At 39.1% G+C, this 18,712-nt stretch overlaps 1 protein-coding gene across 1 annotated transcript in view; it reads right to left on the reverse strand.

The window, feature by feature from the left end:
- Positions 1–1,755: 1,755 nt before the first annotated feature.
- CDH6 (cadherin 6) overlaps positions 1,756–18,712 on the reverse strand; it is a 51,318-nt gene continuing 34,361 nt past the window's right edge. Inside the window, exons 7-12 of the mRNA XM_010223173.2 lie at positions 18,280–18,533; positions 12,543–12,679; positions 8,354–8,475; positions 7,440–7,557; positions 7,098–7,349; positions 1,756–3,119 (exon numbers count right to left, since the gene is read on the reverse strand). Coding sequence (XP_010221475.1) covers positions 2,629–3,119; positions 7,098–7,349; positions 7,440–7,557; positions 8,354–8,475; positions 12,543–12,679; positions 18,280–18,533 — 1,374 coding nt within the window. The 3' untranslated portion in view covers positions 1,756–2,628. The remainder of the gene's footprint in view (positions 3,120–7,097; positions 7,350–7,439; positions 7,558–8,353; positions 8,476–12,542; positions 12,680–18,279; positions 18,534–18,712) is intronic.

The following is an 18,712-nucleotide window of genomic DNA, read 5'->3' on the forward strand; positions in this document are numbered from 1 at the left end:
AAGAAAAACTTGAGCTCAAAGTGCTACTAGAATCACTAAATCAGACAAAAACAGTGTACGAGCATAGGAAAACAGTTACAAGGGCACCAGTGATCCACCCCTCTCTTGTTATTCCACTGCAAAGAGCGACTAAGGCAAGTTTACTTGCAAGTTGGTCCGCTCCTTTCAGGACTAAGGACAGGCTCCTGTATGGAGTCTTTGGGATGGGAATGTCTTATGAGGCCAAGTGTATGGGCATTCACAGGTCTGAAAGATCTAGGAGCCCCTTGGCACCCGCTCCTCATGCAGCTCTGTTTCTTGGGAGTCTGTGGAGGGAATGGGAGTGTTCAGTGGCCCCCGGCATCTTGTGTCACTCCCAGTTTGATGCAGGTTGCTCCGGGCTCCCAGGTCTGCGAAGGGCAAGAAATAGGCACCTGTCCTATGGATAGCACCATCCTGTCTATAATGCGGGGCATCTCTGAACCACTAGCCACCTTGATTTAAACCCGTAATTGTGAAACGATCTCTACTGCAAAGGAGTCCTATCCAGTCATGGGTGGGCACCTCTGTGTAGACTTGTGTCCTTTTAGCTGTGAGATGGTCTGCAAAATATGAAATAGTGTCAGCAAGCTCATAAAGGTTTAATACTCTGGCATCCTACTACTCCATTTAACTCTGAGTAATGAATTCCAAGGATTAATTTTTTAATCCCTTTTAATTTTTCTGTTTATGAACTTCTTTTTCTCCCTTTCATTTTTTGAATAATTTGGAGCTTCTGGTTTTCAAAATGATTCACTGAAGATTCTTGCAGGGAGTGGGGGTGGAGAACCAGTCCATGACTGTAATTCTGGTATGAAATACCATTTCAAAAATGAAATAAATGAAATTACTGGGCAGGAGAGGATGTACACACACGCAACCCCCTGCGCCTTTCCTTTGTATGGTATCACTGTGGGACTCAGGAGTGGTTTTAGTTGCCAGAGCTGGGGGGCCCCAAGGCTGCTCCTCTGGATTTCCTCCAAATAGCCTCTCCTAAGTAGCTGGATTTGAGTAGCAGCCACTGCTTGTTCTTGACAAACCAACAGGAGTCCTGGCTGGTGCACAAGCTCTAAGGAAAAGGTTTTGCTCTGAGTACTGCAGCATTTCCTTTTTCCTTGCCCCAGCTGGGAGAAAAATTCCTTAGTTTGGCAGAGTGGATTAATACAGCCATGGAGGACTTCGGTTTAAAATGCTGGCTTTTGATGAAGTTTTTAACAACCATAGCTGACTAGTTTATTAAGAGAATTATAGTTATAAACCCTACTTTCCAGGCCTCTGGAATGACAGTTGATTCTCACTTGCCCATTTAGAGCCTGAAATGGCATTAAAAAAAAAAAAAAACTACTCTCCAAAGATGAGGAATTACTCCCTATATTACTCCCTACGGCAGAATGCCAGCATCTTCTCTCTCTAAAGTATTTTGCAAATGACTTGTCTAATCCTTGCAACTTCCTGATGAGGTAGGCGTTGTTTTCCCCACGTTACAGATGGCAAAACTGGGCAGAGAGTCAGTCCGAGAGCCACCTTGGGCATCTGAACCGGGGAGGTCAGGGCAGGAAAGCACCTTTCCTCCCGAACAGCTGCTTCTCTTGCCCCAGTGGGGTGGGAGGGCGAGAGCTGTCTCTTTATAGTGGCGGCCCCCTTCCTGCACATACGAACAGGCAGAAGTAAATGGATATGAGAAGCCCGACTCCCACACCTCCAGCACAGCGGCCAGCAAGTGGAAGCCATCGGAAGTAGAAAGAAAAGCTTTAGTTCTGCTCGTTCCTCCAAGTCACAGTCTAATCTGGACTAGAATTAGAGGATTTGCACCCTATCACAAGGCAAGTCCTGGGATACTGTCTCATAATTAGATATAGGGGCTGCTGACCGCACACACATGCATGCACGCACATCTCTCCAGCAATGCTAGGTCAGAAGAATATATACATAGCAGTCAATGAAATATATATATGTGTGTGTTAGTATGATTCAGTGCATTGGGGCAATGGAAAGATCTAGAAAAACACTTAGATTTGAATGACTATTAGGCCTGTCTACCTTCCCCATGAGTAAAATGTGTATTTGATGTTTTTTTTTTTTTTTTTCTCAGCTGACTCTACTTGTGTAATAAACCTCCATTCCACCACCACTACTTTTGACTATAATACATAGGTTAAACTAGGGTACCTTCATTACATAAGGATGTGCAATACACAATCAACAGAGCAGTTGTCTGAGCTGAATAGTCTGAATACAAGTAAAAAGAGTAAGTGAGCTTAAACAGTTATATACTCCGATTTACAATATAAGCAGAACAAGTAAAAATATTGCTCCCATCTGATCCTTTTTTTTTCCTTTTTTTTTTTCCTCCTCTACTGATGTGCCTGTAAGACTTGGTAAACTGGATACACTAGAAAATAATAACTTTGCCTCTTGGAAGCTCATAAAATGATGCTATAGAAAAAGGTTTCGGACAGTTGAGCCACACAGACTGCAGTCATTAGACGATTAGAACTGGTAGAATAGAGAACCCGTTCACAGAGCTGGGGGGAAATAGAAAGAAAGAGCCACTTCACGTATCTCAATGCTGTTTCTGAAAATGAAAAAAAAGAAAAAAAAGGCAGCAAATTAAGAGTCTTTGTCGCTGTCCATGGTGCCATACATGTCTGCCAGCTTTTTGAACCGAGGCCCCCAGTCGCTGAGGTAATCGTAGTCCTGATCTCCGTCTGTAGTCACTGACTCCAAGGAGCTGAGAGACTCTGCCACAGAACCGTTGCCTTCGTACGCGTATGTCGCTAGCGAGTCGTACGGGGGCGCCGTGGGGTCCGTGTCGTTCTCCTTTAGCCTTTGGTTAATGAAATCTCTGACATCCGTGTTGTCTCGCGCTGCTGCAGTCCGCCGTGGCATGAACAGCGTTTCCGGCACAATGTCTCTGCGCAGCTTGTTGTCGTCGATGGCTTCGGGGTTCCGCAGCGTGCCGATATCGAACGCCTGGGTGTCTTCCTCTCCACCGCCTTCGTCATTGTAACTGACGATGTTGTCCCTGATGTCCTCTTTGGAGATTATCAAGGGCTCTTTCTTCCGTTGCCGTCTCAGGGCTGCAAACAGCACCACTGTGACTGGAAACAAAAACAACAGAGGGAGAGAGGGGGGTGCGTTAACCCCTAACTCTATTAACACCCACAAGAAATGCTGCACCGCTTGAACTCCAGGTTGTAAAACACGTTCTGCAAAACTGCAAACGCAAACGTTGGGTTTTCAGATTGCGCCTTGCCTGCCTGTGTGTGCCTTGTGAAATGAGATGTCGTGGATATGCGCTATAGGAAAGGAGATGGCAAGTGTGTAAGAAGCTAAGCAGAGCATCGTTTCGTCAGAGGTCATGGCTTTTACCTAGAGACCTTTTGCATTGAAAACAGACTTAGTTTGATAAGAATTGGGGAGGGAGGAACACCTTCAAAAAACAGGTAATAACATCAGATGTTAATTACCTTGAATGTCAGGGGTGAGATGAAAATTGTGCTAAGGTTATTATCTATGGGGCTGCCATGAAAGGTTAGCAGGACTGCACTGCAAGAACAGTAAGCATCACAGAATCAGAATCATAAAATCATTGTGGTTGGAAAAGACCTTCAAGATCATCAAGTCCAACCATAAGCTCTTCAACAACATTCCTGCTAAATCACGTCTCATCTACATGTTTCTTGAACCCTTCTAGGGATGGTGACTCCACCACTTCCCTGGACAATCTGTCCCAATGCTTCATCTTCTTCTCCAGAAAAAAAGTGTGAAATGGGATGGATTCTGAACCAGCACAAAGTACTGTTAACTTTCCTGGCTTTTTTACAATATACATCCCATTAAAATAGCTTAATTCTTAACGAGTGATAGGATATTGGTATTATTTACTCTACTAAGGTCAGGAGATTTCTCAAACAGGCCTTTTAGGCTGTATACATCTATATAAAAACAGTATGTCTTATGCGTTATTATAAAGTGTGTGCATATATATACATTATGAAATGTGTGTGTGTATATATGCATATATATACATTATGAAATGTGTGTGTGTATATATGCATATATATTTATTATATTCTGAAAGCGCGGATTTTTTCCTAGATCCTAATCCAGATTTGCATTTTCACACTCAATAATGATCCCTAATACTGTCAGAGACGTGAGCACAGAAAGGTTTTTTATTTTAGTTGGATGCTTTCTTAAATGATTGAATACTTAAAATGAATAGTGGCAAAGAGCAGGGATGTATTACTACTATCTATTACTACTATCACTGTTGCTTTGGTGGTCTGAGGCCCACAGGGCCCAGTATGTCAGCTTTGCTGTGCAAACTCGGGAAACAAACAAACAAACAACCATATCTTGCTGCTGTATTTGTAGATTTTTCTTAGCAAAGCAAATCGGAAAATGTCTGTGCTCATTAATATGAGATAATAGTGTGGATCAAAGTCATCTCTCTTGTCAGCTGTACTTCAAAGCTGTGAGTCAAGGTGCAGTAACTGCCAAAGCTGTTTTTTTTTCTTTTTGTCCCTCCTTCGTTTGTAACTGTGCTGAAGACATTGTCAAGTACTCAAGATATTCCCAAAATAAAATTTGCCCGTTGAAACTATTCTTTAATTTCCTTTGTCAAGCTCAAAGATAGATAGATAGATAGATAGATAGATAGATAGATAGATAGATAGATAGATAGATAAATGATAACTTAGAGCAAGATCCTGCTTATAGGTGAGCTGAAGCACGTTCTGGAAAAGAACGCTCTGTTTCTCTCCACCGTCTATCTCCACTCAATAAGACAGGATAAGGTAGAAGAATGATCTCCTAATTCCTGCTGTGTTTTGGCTGCAGACTAGTGTCAGAATATCTGTCAGTATGAGTTGAAAGGAAATCTGTCAAGTGGTGAAACTGAAAGAAAGGCCAGCTCAGATGGTGAAAGCCTCATGGTCTCCCACTGATGATGATTTACTAATGGTGTCACCTGTGGGGGCTGAGAGCTGGTCAGACGGCCTTCAGCTTGTCTGAGAGCCGGGATCTTCTCAAGTTACCATGTCCTTGAACAAGACTGAAAAAACCCAGACTGCAGCAAGTAAACAACTTAAAGGAAGTGAAGACGTGGAAGTTGCCAATGAAGAGGAAGTGAAGATGTGAAAGTTTCCAATGAAGAGGAACTAAACAGAGCACGAGTCAACATGCAGCCATGATGAGGATGAAGGATATAAAAGAAGGACTCGGGAGGGGGAGAGAGCGCACATGTATGTGCACGCGCAAGCATAGGGTCTGAAGTACTGTACCTGCTTGATCAATAAAAGCTTACGTATAGCATGCATCACTGTCCGGCCCAACACTCACCTAGGGGACCTAATTTGAATGATGTTTCCTCATGTAGCTATACAAAAACATAGTAAGAGAGTCCTTGAGAGCATAAAGCTATATGACTGTGTGGGAAGACTGGGAATAGAAGAGAAAACAAAAACATCTGGACAAAATCATGGAGAACTTGAAAAACGCAGAGTCAATTTTGAATGGGCTTCTAGAATAGTGACTTACAGAATTGTCTGAGAAAGCGTAGGAATGGTGCATTTTTTTCTGCATGGAAACGTGGTTGAAGTATCCCTTTAATACAGAAGGTGCTATGTAGAATATGCTAGGATGATTCCTAAAATTGTGTGAGAGTCAAGGCACAATAACTATCATTAATTAACTTTTATTTATAGTTACGTTACATCCTTGATGCTTGAGTTTTTCTCTTTTCTTTTTCCGCTGAACTTGTAGAAAAAAAACTACTCTAGATGTTAGATGTTAAAGTATATCACATTTATTTGGTCAACCTTCCTAATAAGCCATTAGGCCTACTCACTCGGCAAATAAAATTAGCAATTTTCAAGTATGTTTTGTTGATACTAAACTTTGGTTTAAATAAAATTTGGTTGAGGTCTGCCCAGAATATTGCATTTTACTCAGTGGTAGTTTCACATGCAAACCCAGCAACCAGCCTGAAAATAGAAAACTGTATAGTAGAGTTAATTGAAAATCTGCTTATGGTGCATGGTGGTGTGAGCAATAATTGACATAAAGTGCTGCTTAGCACACAGAATCAATTATTTTCGATTGACATAAAACAGGAAATCGTTTTAATGTCAGATTGATATTAATGAGCACAGTTGTCCTAAGTAGCGCAAAACTATATTCAGAAGCAGATTTCTTTGTCTCATAAGGAATTTGATACAAAGAAAGCTCAGCCCTTAGATGCAGGCATAGCATGTTTTGAAAAGTAATCTTAATGGCAAATTAAGCATCCTGGCAATCCTGACTGCATTCCCTTGTGCGAATCCTTTCTGTAAAAGGGGTAGTGTTTTATCTGGGCAAGCTATGACCATGGCGTTGAAGTTTGAGAGTTGCCCTGTGGTCCATAACTCATGACTGGAGAGGGGACATTTTTATGAATGGTAAAGATCAAGTTGATTCTGCTGTTGTGATCAGTGTGTTTGGGGGAGAGAGGGTTTTTATAGTCACCCCCTTTCACTGTCCTAAAAGCACTGCCTGAGACTCATTTCTCCTCACTATAGACCTGGAAGATTGTTTAAAACAAAATTATCTGGCCACCTTCTGTAGTGATTAGAAATAGACAGACACCTCCAATGGCTAGTTTGTCTCATCTACCTCAGATACCAATAAGAGCATGGGATGAAAGGCTCTCCAGGGGTGCCTGTCTGTTTCCATTGACATATTTGGACTTTTGGACTTAACTAACTTTAATATAACTATGGCCAGATAGGATGAATTGTATCCACCACATCTGCAGTAGCCCTTAAAGAAGGAAATAAAATAATATAAATGTAGCATAAGACACGTGTTGTCTCTGCTTTGCTTTTTCCCTAGCCTTGGCATAGTTGCTTGCAGCTAGCCAAAATACCTGTAAGAGGCATTGTCCTGATCTGGAAGAGTAACATTTATTTTGAGGAAAGATGGTTTTATTTCTTTGCCTTACAAGTACTTAGGAGGGAAACTTCCCATGTTTTATTTGTGTGTCATGTTCACTCCTAATGCAGCTCTGAAAGGAACAATATCTGTTTGCCACTTACCTAATAATATGATGATACAGAGAAGAATGGCAACGAGAGCCCCGGTGCTAAGACCGGTAGGATGAATCAAAGCTTCTGCATTGCAAGACAGCATCTTTCCTCGATGGTCACAAGCACATACTCGAATAGTCACTGTTTCGGTACTGCTCTGGATAGGGTAGTCATTGTCCGATATTACCACTGGCAAGAGGTAGGTACTCATTTCATGCCGGTTGTACCTGGTTTTCCGAGTGAAAATCCCTGCTGTGTTGTCTGGAAACACAAAACAAACATTTTAGGAGTACTCATTTGAAAAGCAAAAGCAAGGATGAGCTAATAAGGAAGGTCTTCCTAGAAATTCACCTCTGTTGTCCTGGAGTGTAAAGTTTGAGCTGCTGGCTGCCTCAGGAGCTAAGGAGAATGAAAACTGGTGTCCATTGAAAGAGTCATCTTTATCGACAGCACTTAGTGTCTGTATCAGCTGAAACAATAAGAAAAACATTATCTCCAAAGTCTTTAGGACTTACACTTATTCAGCTACACTACAGGGTTGTAAAGTGATCTTGTTGTTTTAACTTTTTTCTTCTACTTTAAGGCAGTTGATGCTGCTACAGGGAGCTTAATAAAAGTGAGTAATGTGCTGCTGATGCTGTTTAGGATCATCATTCTCTTGTATCCCAGGCTGTCAGCCCAGTAATGTAATGAATTTGGAAATCGGCAGGAGGATCACATTGAATTCAAGAGCAGGCTTGGGCTGGTGCCGTGCTAGCTGGATTGGAAACATTTGACAAGGAGTAGAAATGAAAAGTGAGATAGTGCAAGGTGTCTGTATATTTTTCTGCCCCAGTCCCATGTTACGGGAATTGTTTTTTGCTGGGTTGTTTAAATTATCGGCTACTTGGAACCACTTAACAGTAGGACTAGTGGTGAGAGTCATCTGGCAGCACAGTTATATCAGAGAGGGGATTCCGTGCAGACCTGTAATGCTTTTCTGAAGGAGGCAGTGGAGATGCCTGAAGATAACAGAGGATCTCAGAGGGAAAATGCATCAGGGATAACAAGGTACAGTACAGAAAACAACTGTGTAAAACATAGTGTCACACTAGCTGCAAGAGTAGTAAGTATAATCAGATTCTGTGCAGTCACTGTTTAATTTGATTTTGCAAAGCTGACAGTTTGTTGCAATTCAGAGAACGTCTCTTGATGAGGTGGTGCAAGAGTAGTACCAAAAACTCAATTCATATGGAATATATTCTTAGCACAAGCAGTCAACGCACCTGTTCTGCCTTTGCATTTTCACAGACAAAAGTCTCATAAAACACAGGAAACTCTGGAGCGTTGTCATTTACATCCAAAACCTTAATGAATACTGGGACGCGACTGCTTTGTTTTGGGTTATCTGAAATGATAAAAACAGAAAGAAAAGAGAATTTATTTAGGCCAGCTACTGACTTAGTGCAGGAAAAGGATAGAGTGGCGGGCTTACGACCTTAAATCTTGTTCATAACTCTCCACAAAAAAATCAGGCTTTGTTGTCATTACTCTGGTTCTGTGTAAACTATTTGGCCAAGGCTGGGTACAAATGAGTCCAGGATTTATAAATTCATTTGAACATTCCAGGTGTGCTTATGTATGTACATGTTATACACATATAAAATAAAATACTGAAATTATACGGAATAAATGTATTAACCTAAATAATGCATACTTGAAGAAAGCAAGGTTTCTAGAGGTTTCTTTGGGGCTGAAATAGGAGGTCTGAACAGGCATGAAGTATTTTTACCTCTCTGTAATAGACAATATTCCCTGTCGCTACAAATCTTATGTTACATTTAAGCTACTACAACCACCATTACAATATGTAAATCACAGCTGTTGTAGTTGTCATAGATCTTATCTAATGTTGTGTGGGATGAGTTGGCTGATGTTCTAGAGCTGACGCTAAAACATATTGGCTGAAGAACAGAAGCGCTACACAGAACCTTCAAATCCCTCTATATAAACATGCTGTTTCTCCCATAAGGACTACGTAAGTGCAAGGGATTGAGTTTGATTAGAATAGTCTTCAATAAAGTTTTGCTATCTTCATATGCAGAAATGAGAACAACTGGAAATGTATCACAATGTATAAACCATTGTTGTCCGTATCAAAGAAAAATGATCCTGGACAGACTGGCTAGACAAACACATATGTGTATGTGGTAGAATCTATAAGAAAATAGTTGTGACTGAAATTAGTTTTATTTAAAATAAATATTACTTCCCTCTTTTTTATGAACTTGCTTTGAGTTTTGTTATGTTAATTTTATACCCAGGCTATAGTTTATTCATACACTTCAAACTGTGTTTCAAGTGAAAAAAAAATGGTTGAATACAATATAGCAGATCTATGACTCTCTCTGCTTCTATGAGCATTCATTATAGTGGTTAAGTTAGGCTTTAGTGCAAACTCTATTGCTGAATTTAGCATGCTTCTATAAATTCAAAAATGCCTTCTTGAAAATTGCCACTCTGTATTTGTATTACAAACCTCAGTCATTTGGGCAAAATATTATACTTTAAAGCTCTACAGTCCCATTTAAGTTAATATGATTCCATTAGGCATAAAACACTCTGATATGAGCTATTGGTCTAAATTCACTCAATTTACTTGAATATGTGTTCAGTTAATGTATAATATGTGTATTAGCTGAATTCTATGCTAAAATACATCAATACAAATGTTAAATTTTTGTAATAGGTGGAAATCAAAGGTACTCATTTGAATTTGGAGGACTGCTTGCAAGACTGTGTTGTATGGGTGTACCTTTCTAACAAAGGCATTGAAATATGTTGCCAAATGTACGTTTTTCCTCTCAAAATTTACAATCGCTTTATTTGTTGGATTTTAAACAATTAACTACATGCTTTTATTTTACTTTTTCTAGGTGCTTAAGATTCAAAAAAAATTTAAAAGGTATTGTAGCAAATCCAAGTTGCGTGAAAACCATATCCTCTGTGGACATGGACCCTGGGCATTTTTTGTTTGTTTTGGATTTCATAGAAGTGGAAAATGCTATAACTTTAAGGGTTGTTTTTTTGTTTGTTGATTGGTTGGTTGGTTAGTTTTTTACTATTTTTTTTTTCAAACTAGTTTTGTAACAAATTTGGGTAGATTTTGCATTTCTGTTTAATTACTGCTGAGCTCCAACAAAAATTTCTAACAAACACAACAGATGCACAGAGCTCCTTTAGTCTATTCATCTATTAATCTCTGTAGCATTGTTTTCTTTTTAGCCATCCACCAATCTGCAAACTTGGAAGTTTTTCTGAATGTGGCCTCGAAGTCCGTCCAGTGTTTGGTTTATCCTTACCTCTAAGCAAAGAATATATGTTTTTTAATATGAGTAGAATTCTCTCAGATGAATCAGCTGTAATTTTGCAGCTGTGATTTGGGAGCCCTGTGCTCTGAGTTGTGTTATCAGTTTCTCTTCTGACTCTATTTGGTATTCTGACCTAGTGTTTCACCCAATATTTCTTACAGCATTCACAGGGTGATTCTCATGGTTGCTGAAGAACTGCAGCTCTCACTGATGAAACACAAAGGCATAGGTGGTCTGTGTTTGGGAAAAAAAAGGCCTCAAAGGGTCTCAGGAAGAGCATTCAAACTGCACCATTGAAAACCATTTGATAACTTTTTATATCAAAGAAATTCATTTTGATTTTAATTTTTATATTCAAGAAGTTCATTTCTGAATGTGTGCCCTGGCTGTAGCTAAACTAGATTTTTGGTTTTGTTTATTTCAAGGAAATATTCTCGCAGTTTGATGTGATGGTATGTCATTGAGAGTGATTAACAATCAGCTGAGACTTAGTGGAGTAGAACTTATGCTAGCACTGCTTAACATCACTAGTTTTAGCTAGGTGAGGTTATAGTGTTGTACTTAAGTCACTTGAGACTAAAAATTAGCCTTGCCGTGTGGATCAGATTTGTTTCAACAGTAGCTCTGTTTCAACCAAGGACATTGGCTTTGGATGGCATCTACCAAATTCAGTCTAGCTTCAGTGAAGCACAGCCTGGGATGTTGCTTGTTGCACCTTGGAAGGACTCAGACTAAAGAGGAATGTAATTAAGATAGAAAACTGTGTCAGACAAAAATTTTAGTTTAGACTGTCTTACTCTATATAAACTCCATCCTCGGGGGAGGAGGCAATGAAATGGCTATTTCAGATAAGATCTAACTTGTTTTTCACATATTACAGGTAATATACAGTAATTTCAATTCCATTGTGATCAGTACATGTTCTTAGCATTCTTTCTTTTCTACTTGTTTATCTTTCCTCCTCTCCCCAGGAACTCAGACTGTAGGGTCAGCCAAGTTTTGATTTAGATCACGGCTTCAAAGACTTAACAGAAATGCAACCTGACTGTGACTCAGGTAGAGCTTTCAAGAGAGGGAAAGTTTTAGCCCACTACTGTTTTATGTAACTCCATCTGATTGCCTCAATCCTGTTGTATTGCATGAAGCAGTTTTCAGTTTTGGGATTTCTGTGGGTGAAAACAGAGCTGCACTCAAGCACTCCTTGGTTGCATTGTTTTCCCTATTCAGCAGCTGAATGAGTAATATACACATGAACAAAAGATGAAAAAGTAGAGCATGTTTTTGTGTCTGATCATGTTTAAAAAATAACAAAATTTAACTTCTGACTTGTTCAAAACCTTTGGGAGAGTCGCGGACCAGGTGGTAGTGTTAGATCTACCTACCATTCCACTGTCCTTCCCAACTGTGGGTAGTGTGACTCTAAAGTGAGTAGGATTGCACTTATTTTTGGGTGGGTCACATGCTTGTAGTTAATATATTACAGTAAAGAGGACTGTTTATTGTCTACCTAGCATAACATGTCTCATCTCTATCTATCTCTTGCATTTTAGCTCCTAACGTCAGTGTGATTAGTACTACCACAAGATGATTTCTGAGCAGTCCTGAACTAAACAACAAGATGGTTGTAACAAAGGATTCAAATTTCAAGGGAATAAAAAAGTTAGAAAAGGAAATCCTGTTAAAGCTGATTAAGAAGTGGACACCTCTATCAATACCTCCTCCTTAGGGCTACTTGAAAACATCCGGCCTGTGCTGAATTCAGTTTAGATTAGAACAAATTTGACAATGGAGTGCAATATTAAACTGTGCTGGACAGTACTTTTCAGAATTCAACATTTATATTCAAATTTAAAAATGGCTATTACTGATTAGAAAACAGAAGTGTCACCTTTCCTTCTGTTCAGCTAAGTTACCTCTTCCGAAATGATGTCCCTGGGAAACAGAAAACTGCAAACCGTCTCTTCCAGGTTTTCTGCTGTTTTGTTGCTATTGATCAGGTCTATCCGTATAACCTGACATCTGCCCAGCCATGCTTTCCACACACTCAGCTAGAAGGCTAAATTCATTACATCAGGGTCAGCAGTGGTTTCTAAGTTTGACTTACTGATCTCTGCTGCTATTACTGTAATGTTGTGCCATAGCAATGTTTCCCGGTCAAGGGGTTTTGAAGTAAATATCGAACCATTTCCTGAATTGATGTTGAATACTCTGTCCATATCAGTGTGTCGATCTACAGAATACCTGCAAATACAGATACAGTGGTTAGAAGAATGCTTTTCTTTTAATTTCTATGCCCTTAAAACATTTTCTAAGACTACACATCAAACAACTAGTAAATGGAGTTGCCTTTTGTTTTCAGTGCAGGCTTCAGCATCTTTTTATATTCACACAAAGAGCCTGTTCTGAACTGCTAGATAATGACACATTGGAGGTTTGATTTAGAAGGTGGGCACTATCACTGCATAAATGAGTTGCTGTGGAATTTTCATACCCCTGAGACTCATCAAAGCTTTGGTTTTAGTGAGAAATGTGAAGTCTGTGAAGTTTATTTTAAGGCTGTTGGCCTTCTGACAGAAAATTTGATAGCTGGGGTTCGTTTCTTTGTTTCACTTCCCAGTGTTTAAAAAGAGTGCTCCCACCCTCCGAGTAAGTCAGCAAGAAAGAGATTCATTGCTGCATGGTACATGCCACATAAAGGCTTGCTGTAATTCATTAAAACCAAATCGCTCGGCGCTACTTAATGTCGTAAGCCAGATGTGACAGTAAAAATCTCCAGTTTATGGGAGAGTGTGTTACTATCCTTACCCAAATGCTGTGACTTGATTCCACCTCTTGTGAAAAAGAAAATTCTTGCATTAATTATGGACGTTTTGACGGATACATGTCTCTAATGCTGCTAAAGCAACCGTACAACTGCATTATTCTGTTTGTACAACTGCATTATTCTGTTCAACCCTAGTGCGTGCTGACCTGCGCTTAGGAAAGCCAGGATGTCCCTTGATCTCCTTGCAAGCGGTAGCAATGGAAGGAAAGCAACTACTATTGTCCCTGGCGTCTGAGAAAGGAGAGAGCCAGAGCGTAGTTGGATTAAAACTGTGCTAGGAGAGTGATAGATTGAGTAGAGTGCCACTGTAGAACAGAAGAATGCAAAGGCTAAAGAAAGAAATGTCCATTCCCTGCTGGAATGGACAGCTCTAGGAGCAGCTCTGCAATGTGTTGTCCCTCATCCCGCGCAGATTTCCCAGTTCCTGTGCAGTGTCTCTTTGCTTCAGAGAATACAGGAGCCCAGTTCATACATGTACTACAGAGGAAAGTTTAAATTAAAAGGCAAACATGCTAATTATCTTGTAAACAAATGCTTTTTGGTTCTTTGCAAGTAAAAAAAAAGGGGATGTAATATGCAGTCATTTAGCCTGAGATTGTTCTAGCTGAAGAATTTATTGTACTCTCCTGAACAAAATTGTACCTCTAGTAATCACTTTTCTTTCTCAGCATTGAATTCCACGAATGCAGCCAAATGAGATACAAAGGTACTCACACAGCTAAAGAGTTTGAGGGGATTTTCATAGGCTTGCCTTGGCACTTCTTTCGCAGTTGATTTACTGTTCTTGCTCTTGCTGGACCAATGGTAACAAAATTTGAGGTATAGGCTGTCAACTAAACTAAGTGGTTACACAGTATTATGACACTCCTGACAGCTTGAAAAGACCATGCAAAAGTGTACATAAAATGCAGTGCTGACTAATGGGACAGATCCAAAAGAGTATGTGTTTTTTTCCAAATCTAAGTATTACGTGTGAATTCATTGACTGCGCTGAAATTTCTGATGGAAGCAAGTCTATATAAAACTGATCTGAATCTCTTACTTTTTGACAAACTAAGCATTTGATATGGCAAACATTTCATTTTAATTTTCATACATTCAGGCTTTTATAGGACATTACGTTGTTATGTTTTGAATTCAGTTATATTTAAGATATTCTGCATCTCATTTCCATATATTTGGAACACTGTACTATTTCCATTTGGCAGTAAATCTAGATTTTTCATTCGTATTTGAAATTAAGTATCAGGATTTCTCATAGATTAGCAATTCTAGACAACTATAATTGTATATTTTAGGCTCATTCAGCAAGATATTTAAGCAAGTGCCTGGCTTTAGGCATGAGTAGTCCATTTTTTTCTTTGGTTATGCTTTTGCTTATACTTCATATTATGAATGAACTTAAAATATCTTGCTGTTTTGGCACATTTTAATGCTTTGGTATATTCTAATAGCTATGATTACTTTGTAAAACTTCCTAAATTCCGTTGTGTCTGTAATATTGTATCTGGGAGAAATGAAAACAATTCTTTATGGACTCTTACTAGGAGGTAGCATAGAGGTTTTTCTCTTCAGGATGCCCAGAATTTAAAATGTAAGTCTTTGTAAAACCCTATATATATTCAAGTCATTTGTAAACTCAAAAAAGCAATAACAGAGGACAGCTTCTTAATGAAATGTTAATTTTATTTCTTCATATTCAAGAGAAAATACATACAAGGTCAATGCCGTTAAAGTATATTCTAATTATATCATTAACCCTAGCCTAGAAGAATGATTTTAATAAGCCAGACTGTCACTTCTATTTCTCAGTTTATATAATCCCGTCTCCTTTGATCAAGCATTGTTAATTATGTCAAATTGGTGGCGATTCTGACTTAATGGTTCATAACCTACTAAGAATTAAGCAGACAACATCAAACTCATTTTTACATTTATTTAATGAAATCACTGGTGCATATTTGTCAGATGGCAGGACTTCACCCCTTTCAAACCTTGAAAACTTGACAAGCCAGGAGGTTCAAAGGTAATTGTGCAGATTCTATTCTCTCCTTGCATACAACAGGATGAAGGGGAGGGAGAGAGAAAGACTCTAACACATGCAAATATAGTCAGTAAAATACACAAACAAAATTAAGCCTTACATTTGTTTGCAGATCATTTTCATCTGGGATACTTTAGTAAATCAAATCACAGCAGGGAGGCAGTTGCAGTGACTGATGAACTTCATTATGCCTTTCAGGAGTTACTATAGCAAAAAAACTCAACTAGCAATTTAAGAAGATCTAATGTATAACACAGCCAATTGCAGCATTTTTGTTTGCCCGGTAAGCAGTGGGTAATAATATAATTTTTGTTTAGATAAAGCACAAGTGTGCAAAACTTTTTTTGTAACACAACAGTGTTAACAGTGGTGTGTTAATCAGGAGTTTATTGATGAGTTTATCTATGGATGACTATTTACATATAGACAAATATATCTTGGTGTACTTTTGCATTTTCTTAATGTCACATTGCAGTCAAGCTTATTTATCAGAGCTAGGCTGATAAAATAAGGCTCTGCCAATACATGGGTGTGAATGATGCACTTTAACAACGAGGGCAGGTAGGCACTTCCTTTTCTACTGTTGCTTCATTGTCTTCTTTTACTCAGCGGCTTGCTGTCTAATGCAACTGTGAGTCAGGAAGATTTGTGGGTCAGGACGGGATGTGTGTGTGAATTTTTCATAATGCATTTTCATAATGATATTGTGAAGGTTTCTTTTAATGGAAGATCAAAGGATCTTTCATCTAACAGAGTTAGGGCTCAGATTGTTTAAAAAGAGAACTCTTCACTCAAGCGGAGGAGAAAATGGAAGGCTTTCATTGTAACATCAAGTGTCTAAAGATTTTATTTTAAAATGTCAAGGAAAATTGACAAGCAAGTGACAAGTCATATATATATACAGCCTAATTGCATCTTTCCCGAAGCTCAGAGTGAAAATCGGATTTAGCATCTCCAGTGCATGATGGAAAAACAAAATCACTGTCAAAAGATGCAGATGCAACCTGTGGCCCTAAAGTCTAGGAGATACGGAAGATATTAACACCATAAAATCACATCTTATTGCAAGCTTACATCTCACAGGCTATTGCTGTCTGTTGATTTCCTTCCCCCATTTTGATTTCCCCGTTTCCTTTTACTGCATTTATTTCCGTTACTTTAACCTCTTCCTCATTTTTTTCTTCTTTTTTTCTTCTCCTTTCACCTTGATTTTTACATGCTGGTAGTGTACAAGGGAGATGGGTTTCTGCTGCTCTGCATGAATTTTGACACCTCTATTATATTTTGCTCAGTAATTATCTAATATCTCCTTGTCCTAATAGGCAGAGTACCTATACAGTGTTAAAGAACTGTCTGTCAAAGGCTGACAACTTCTAGCATCCATATTCAGAAAAAGAGCCAGGAGGCAACATTCAACAATGCACAGTATAATCCCTACCCAATATAAAGCAGTTACAGTTAGGAGTTGGTGCTTGTGTGAATGCAAACAGCAGATATGAAAATGAGGTTCATGCGAGGACTGGAAGGGGTCAGGTTTCCACAATGACCTGGTTTTAATTTTTTTGCTAGCATGCCCCAAAAATGCCGGCTGTACAAGGTGTTTATTGAGTCTCTGGGCTTCTCCAGATTAGCAAAAAACAATGTGGTCATTTACTATGCTCTGCTAATCCAGGAATTCATTTACTTGTTGCATGTCATGATATAAATAAATCCAAACCTGAGAAGGTTTAAGTAAGTGTTGAACTAGGATTTCTGTGCAAAACACTGCACACAAACTGAAGACAAAGAAAGCTTCTGCCACAAAAGATTTTTAGATTTAGTTTCATCATCTCGGAAATTGAGAGGATAATATTTATCCATCCTGAAAGATGAGCCGAGAGCTTAAAACTTACTCATAAGAGTAAGACTTTCATAAGCATTTTGAGATATCTTGATGAAAGCCAGTTGTTTGCAGAAGTGCAAAATATCAGTGGAATGGACTTTAATAAACTCGCATTGTTCTATTTTGATCTTAAGTCAACTATTGCACTTACAAGGTGTCCAACCCAGTGACATTTTGAAAATTGACCTGAATTTAATACTGAATTTAATACCCTGTGTTTTTCATTTCCACCTTATACTGGCCTCTCAGTAGCAATGAACTTTAATTAAAAGGCATAGCTGTTTAACATTTCTTTCCTACTCTAGCCAACACTGTTTAAGTACTCAAGTATGTTTGCAGATGCACTGAGCTTTCTAAGTGAAATCTGTGTTTTATAAACCAACAACATAACTGTGACACTAGGTTTAGCTCAAACCTAAGCTCTCATTCTGTATAGAGAATGAGAGCTTAGGTTTACCTGCTCTGACTTTAAAGTCTCCCCCACTTTGTCTAAGCTTAGTGTATGGATTCATGGCAAGTGTAATTTATGAAGTCCGCAATCCTGATTCTGATCTCACTAGCCTTACACTGACAAAGTGAGATCACAGTCTGTATGCACATGAGCTGCTTCTAAGGCATTTCTGCTGGTAATTTAGAGGCGGTAAACGTGACCTCAGTTAACCAGGGCTGGAAAGATGTGCGAAGAAAGGGCCGTTGAGTTGCTCTCCTGTCACACAGCCAAGAGGATGCACTGCACTGGAAAGTGTTAAATAGAGAAAACTAACCTCTTCTAGCGCCCTTTTTTTTTTTTTTTAAATCAATAAATCTTCCCATGAATGTAGTGTCATTAAGAAATAATCACAAGCATTAGTTACTGAAGAAGCTAGGGTATAATTCAATGATGCATTGGGCATGCACACACAATCATGCATACATATATATGCTTTACTGTAAGAGATCATTTGCCATCTACAACACTCTGCATTTAAGTGCACCTTTCATTCTTAAGTATAATTTCATTCTTTTTTTTTTTTTTTTTGGTGCACTGACATGAATAAAACAAAATTAAGCAGTAAAAAATTTAAGCATGAGGTGAAATAGCCAAAGCTTACTTGACAGGGTTCTTGGCAGCATCCGGATCCTGAGCTGTTACTGTTCCTATTATGCTGTTTATTGGAACATCTTCTTTCACTTCAATTATATACGCTGGTCTGCCGAACACCGGGGGTTCGTCTACATCCTCCACCTGAATTCTGACTGTGGCCGAGTCTTTGAATGGCCCCAAGTAGAGGAATCGAGGGTCCACGTGAGTATTGGCAGCTTCCACTTTCAGAATATACAGATTTTTGCTTTCAAAATCCAGCGCCTTGGAAGAGAAAGAAAAGAATCTGAGAGGTTGTTGGGGGTTGTTTCGGCTTGCAGCAAGGTGTGCCAGGGAGAGGCCTGTGCAGTATCAGGAGCCCAAACTGGGATTAAAATGCTGGCAGAGAGGGGCTGGATGCCGCTGACAGTAAGCTCCACAAAAACATGCATTTGCAGGGAATT

The sequence above is a fragment of the Tinamus guttatus genome, unplaced genomic scaffold, assembly GCF_059628265.1.
Source record: "Tinamus guttatus ecotype Peru unplaced genomic scaffold, ASM5962826v1 Tinamus_guttatus_pri_ptg000222l, whole genome shotgun sequence".
Lineage (NCBI taxonomy): Eukaryota > Metazoa > Chordata > Aves > Tinamiformes > Tinamidae > Tinamus > Tinamus guttatus.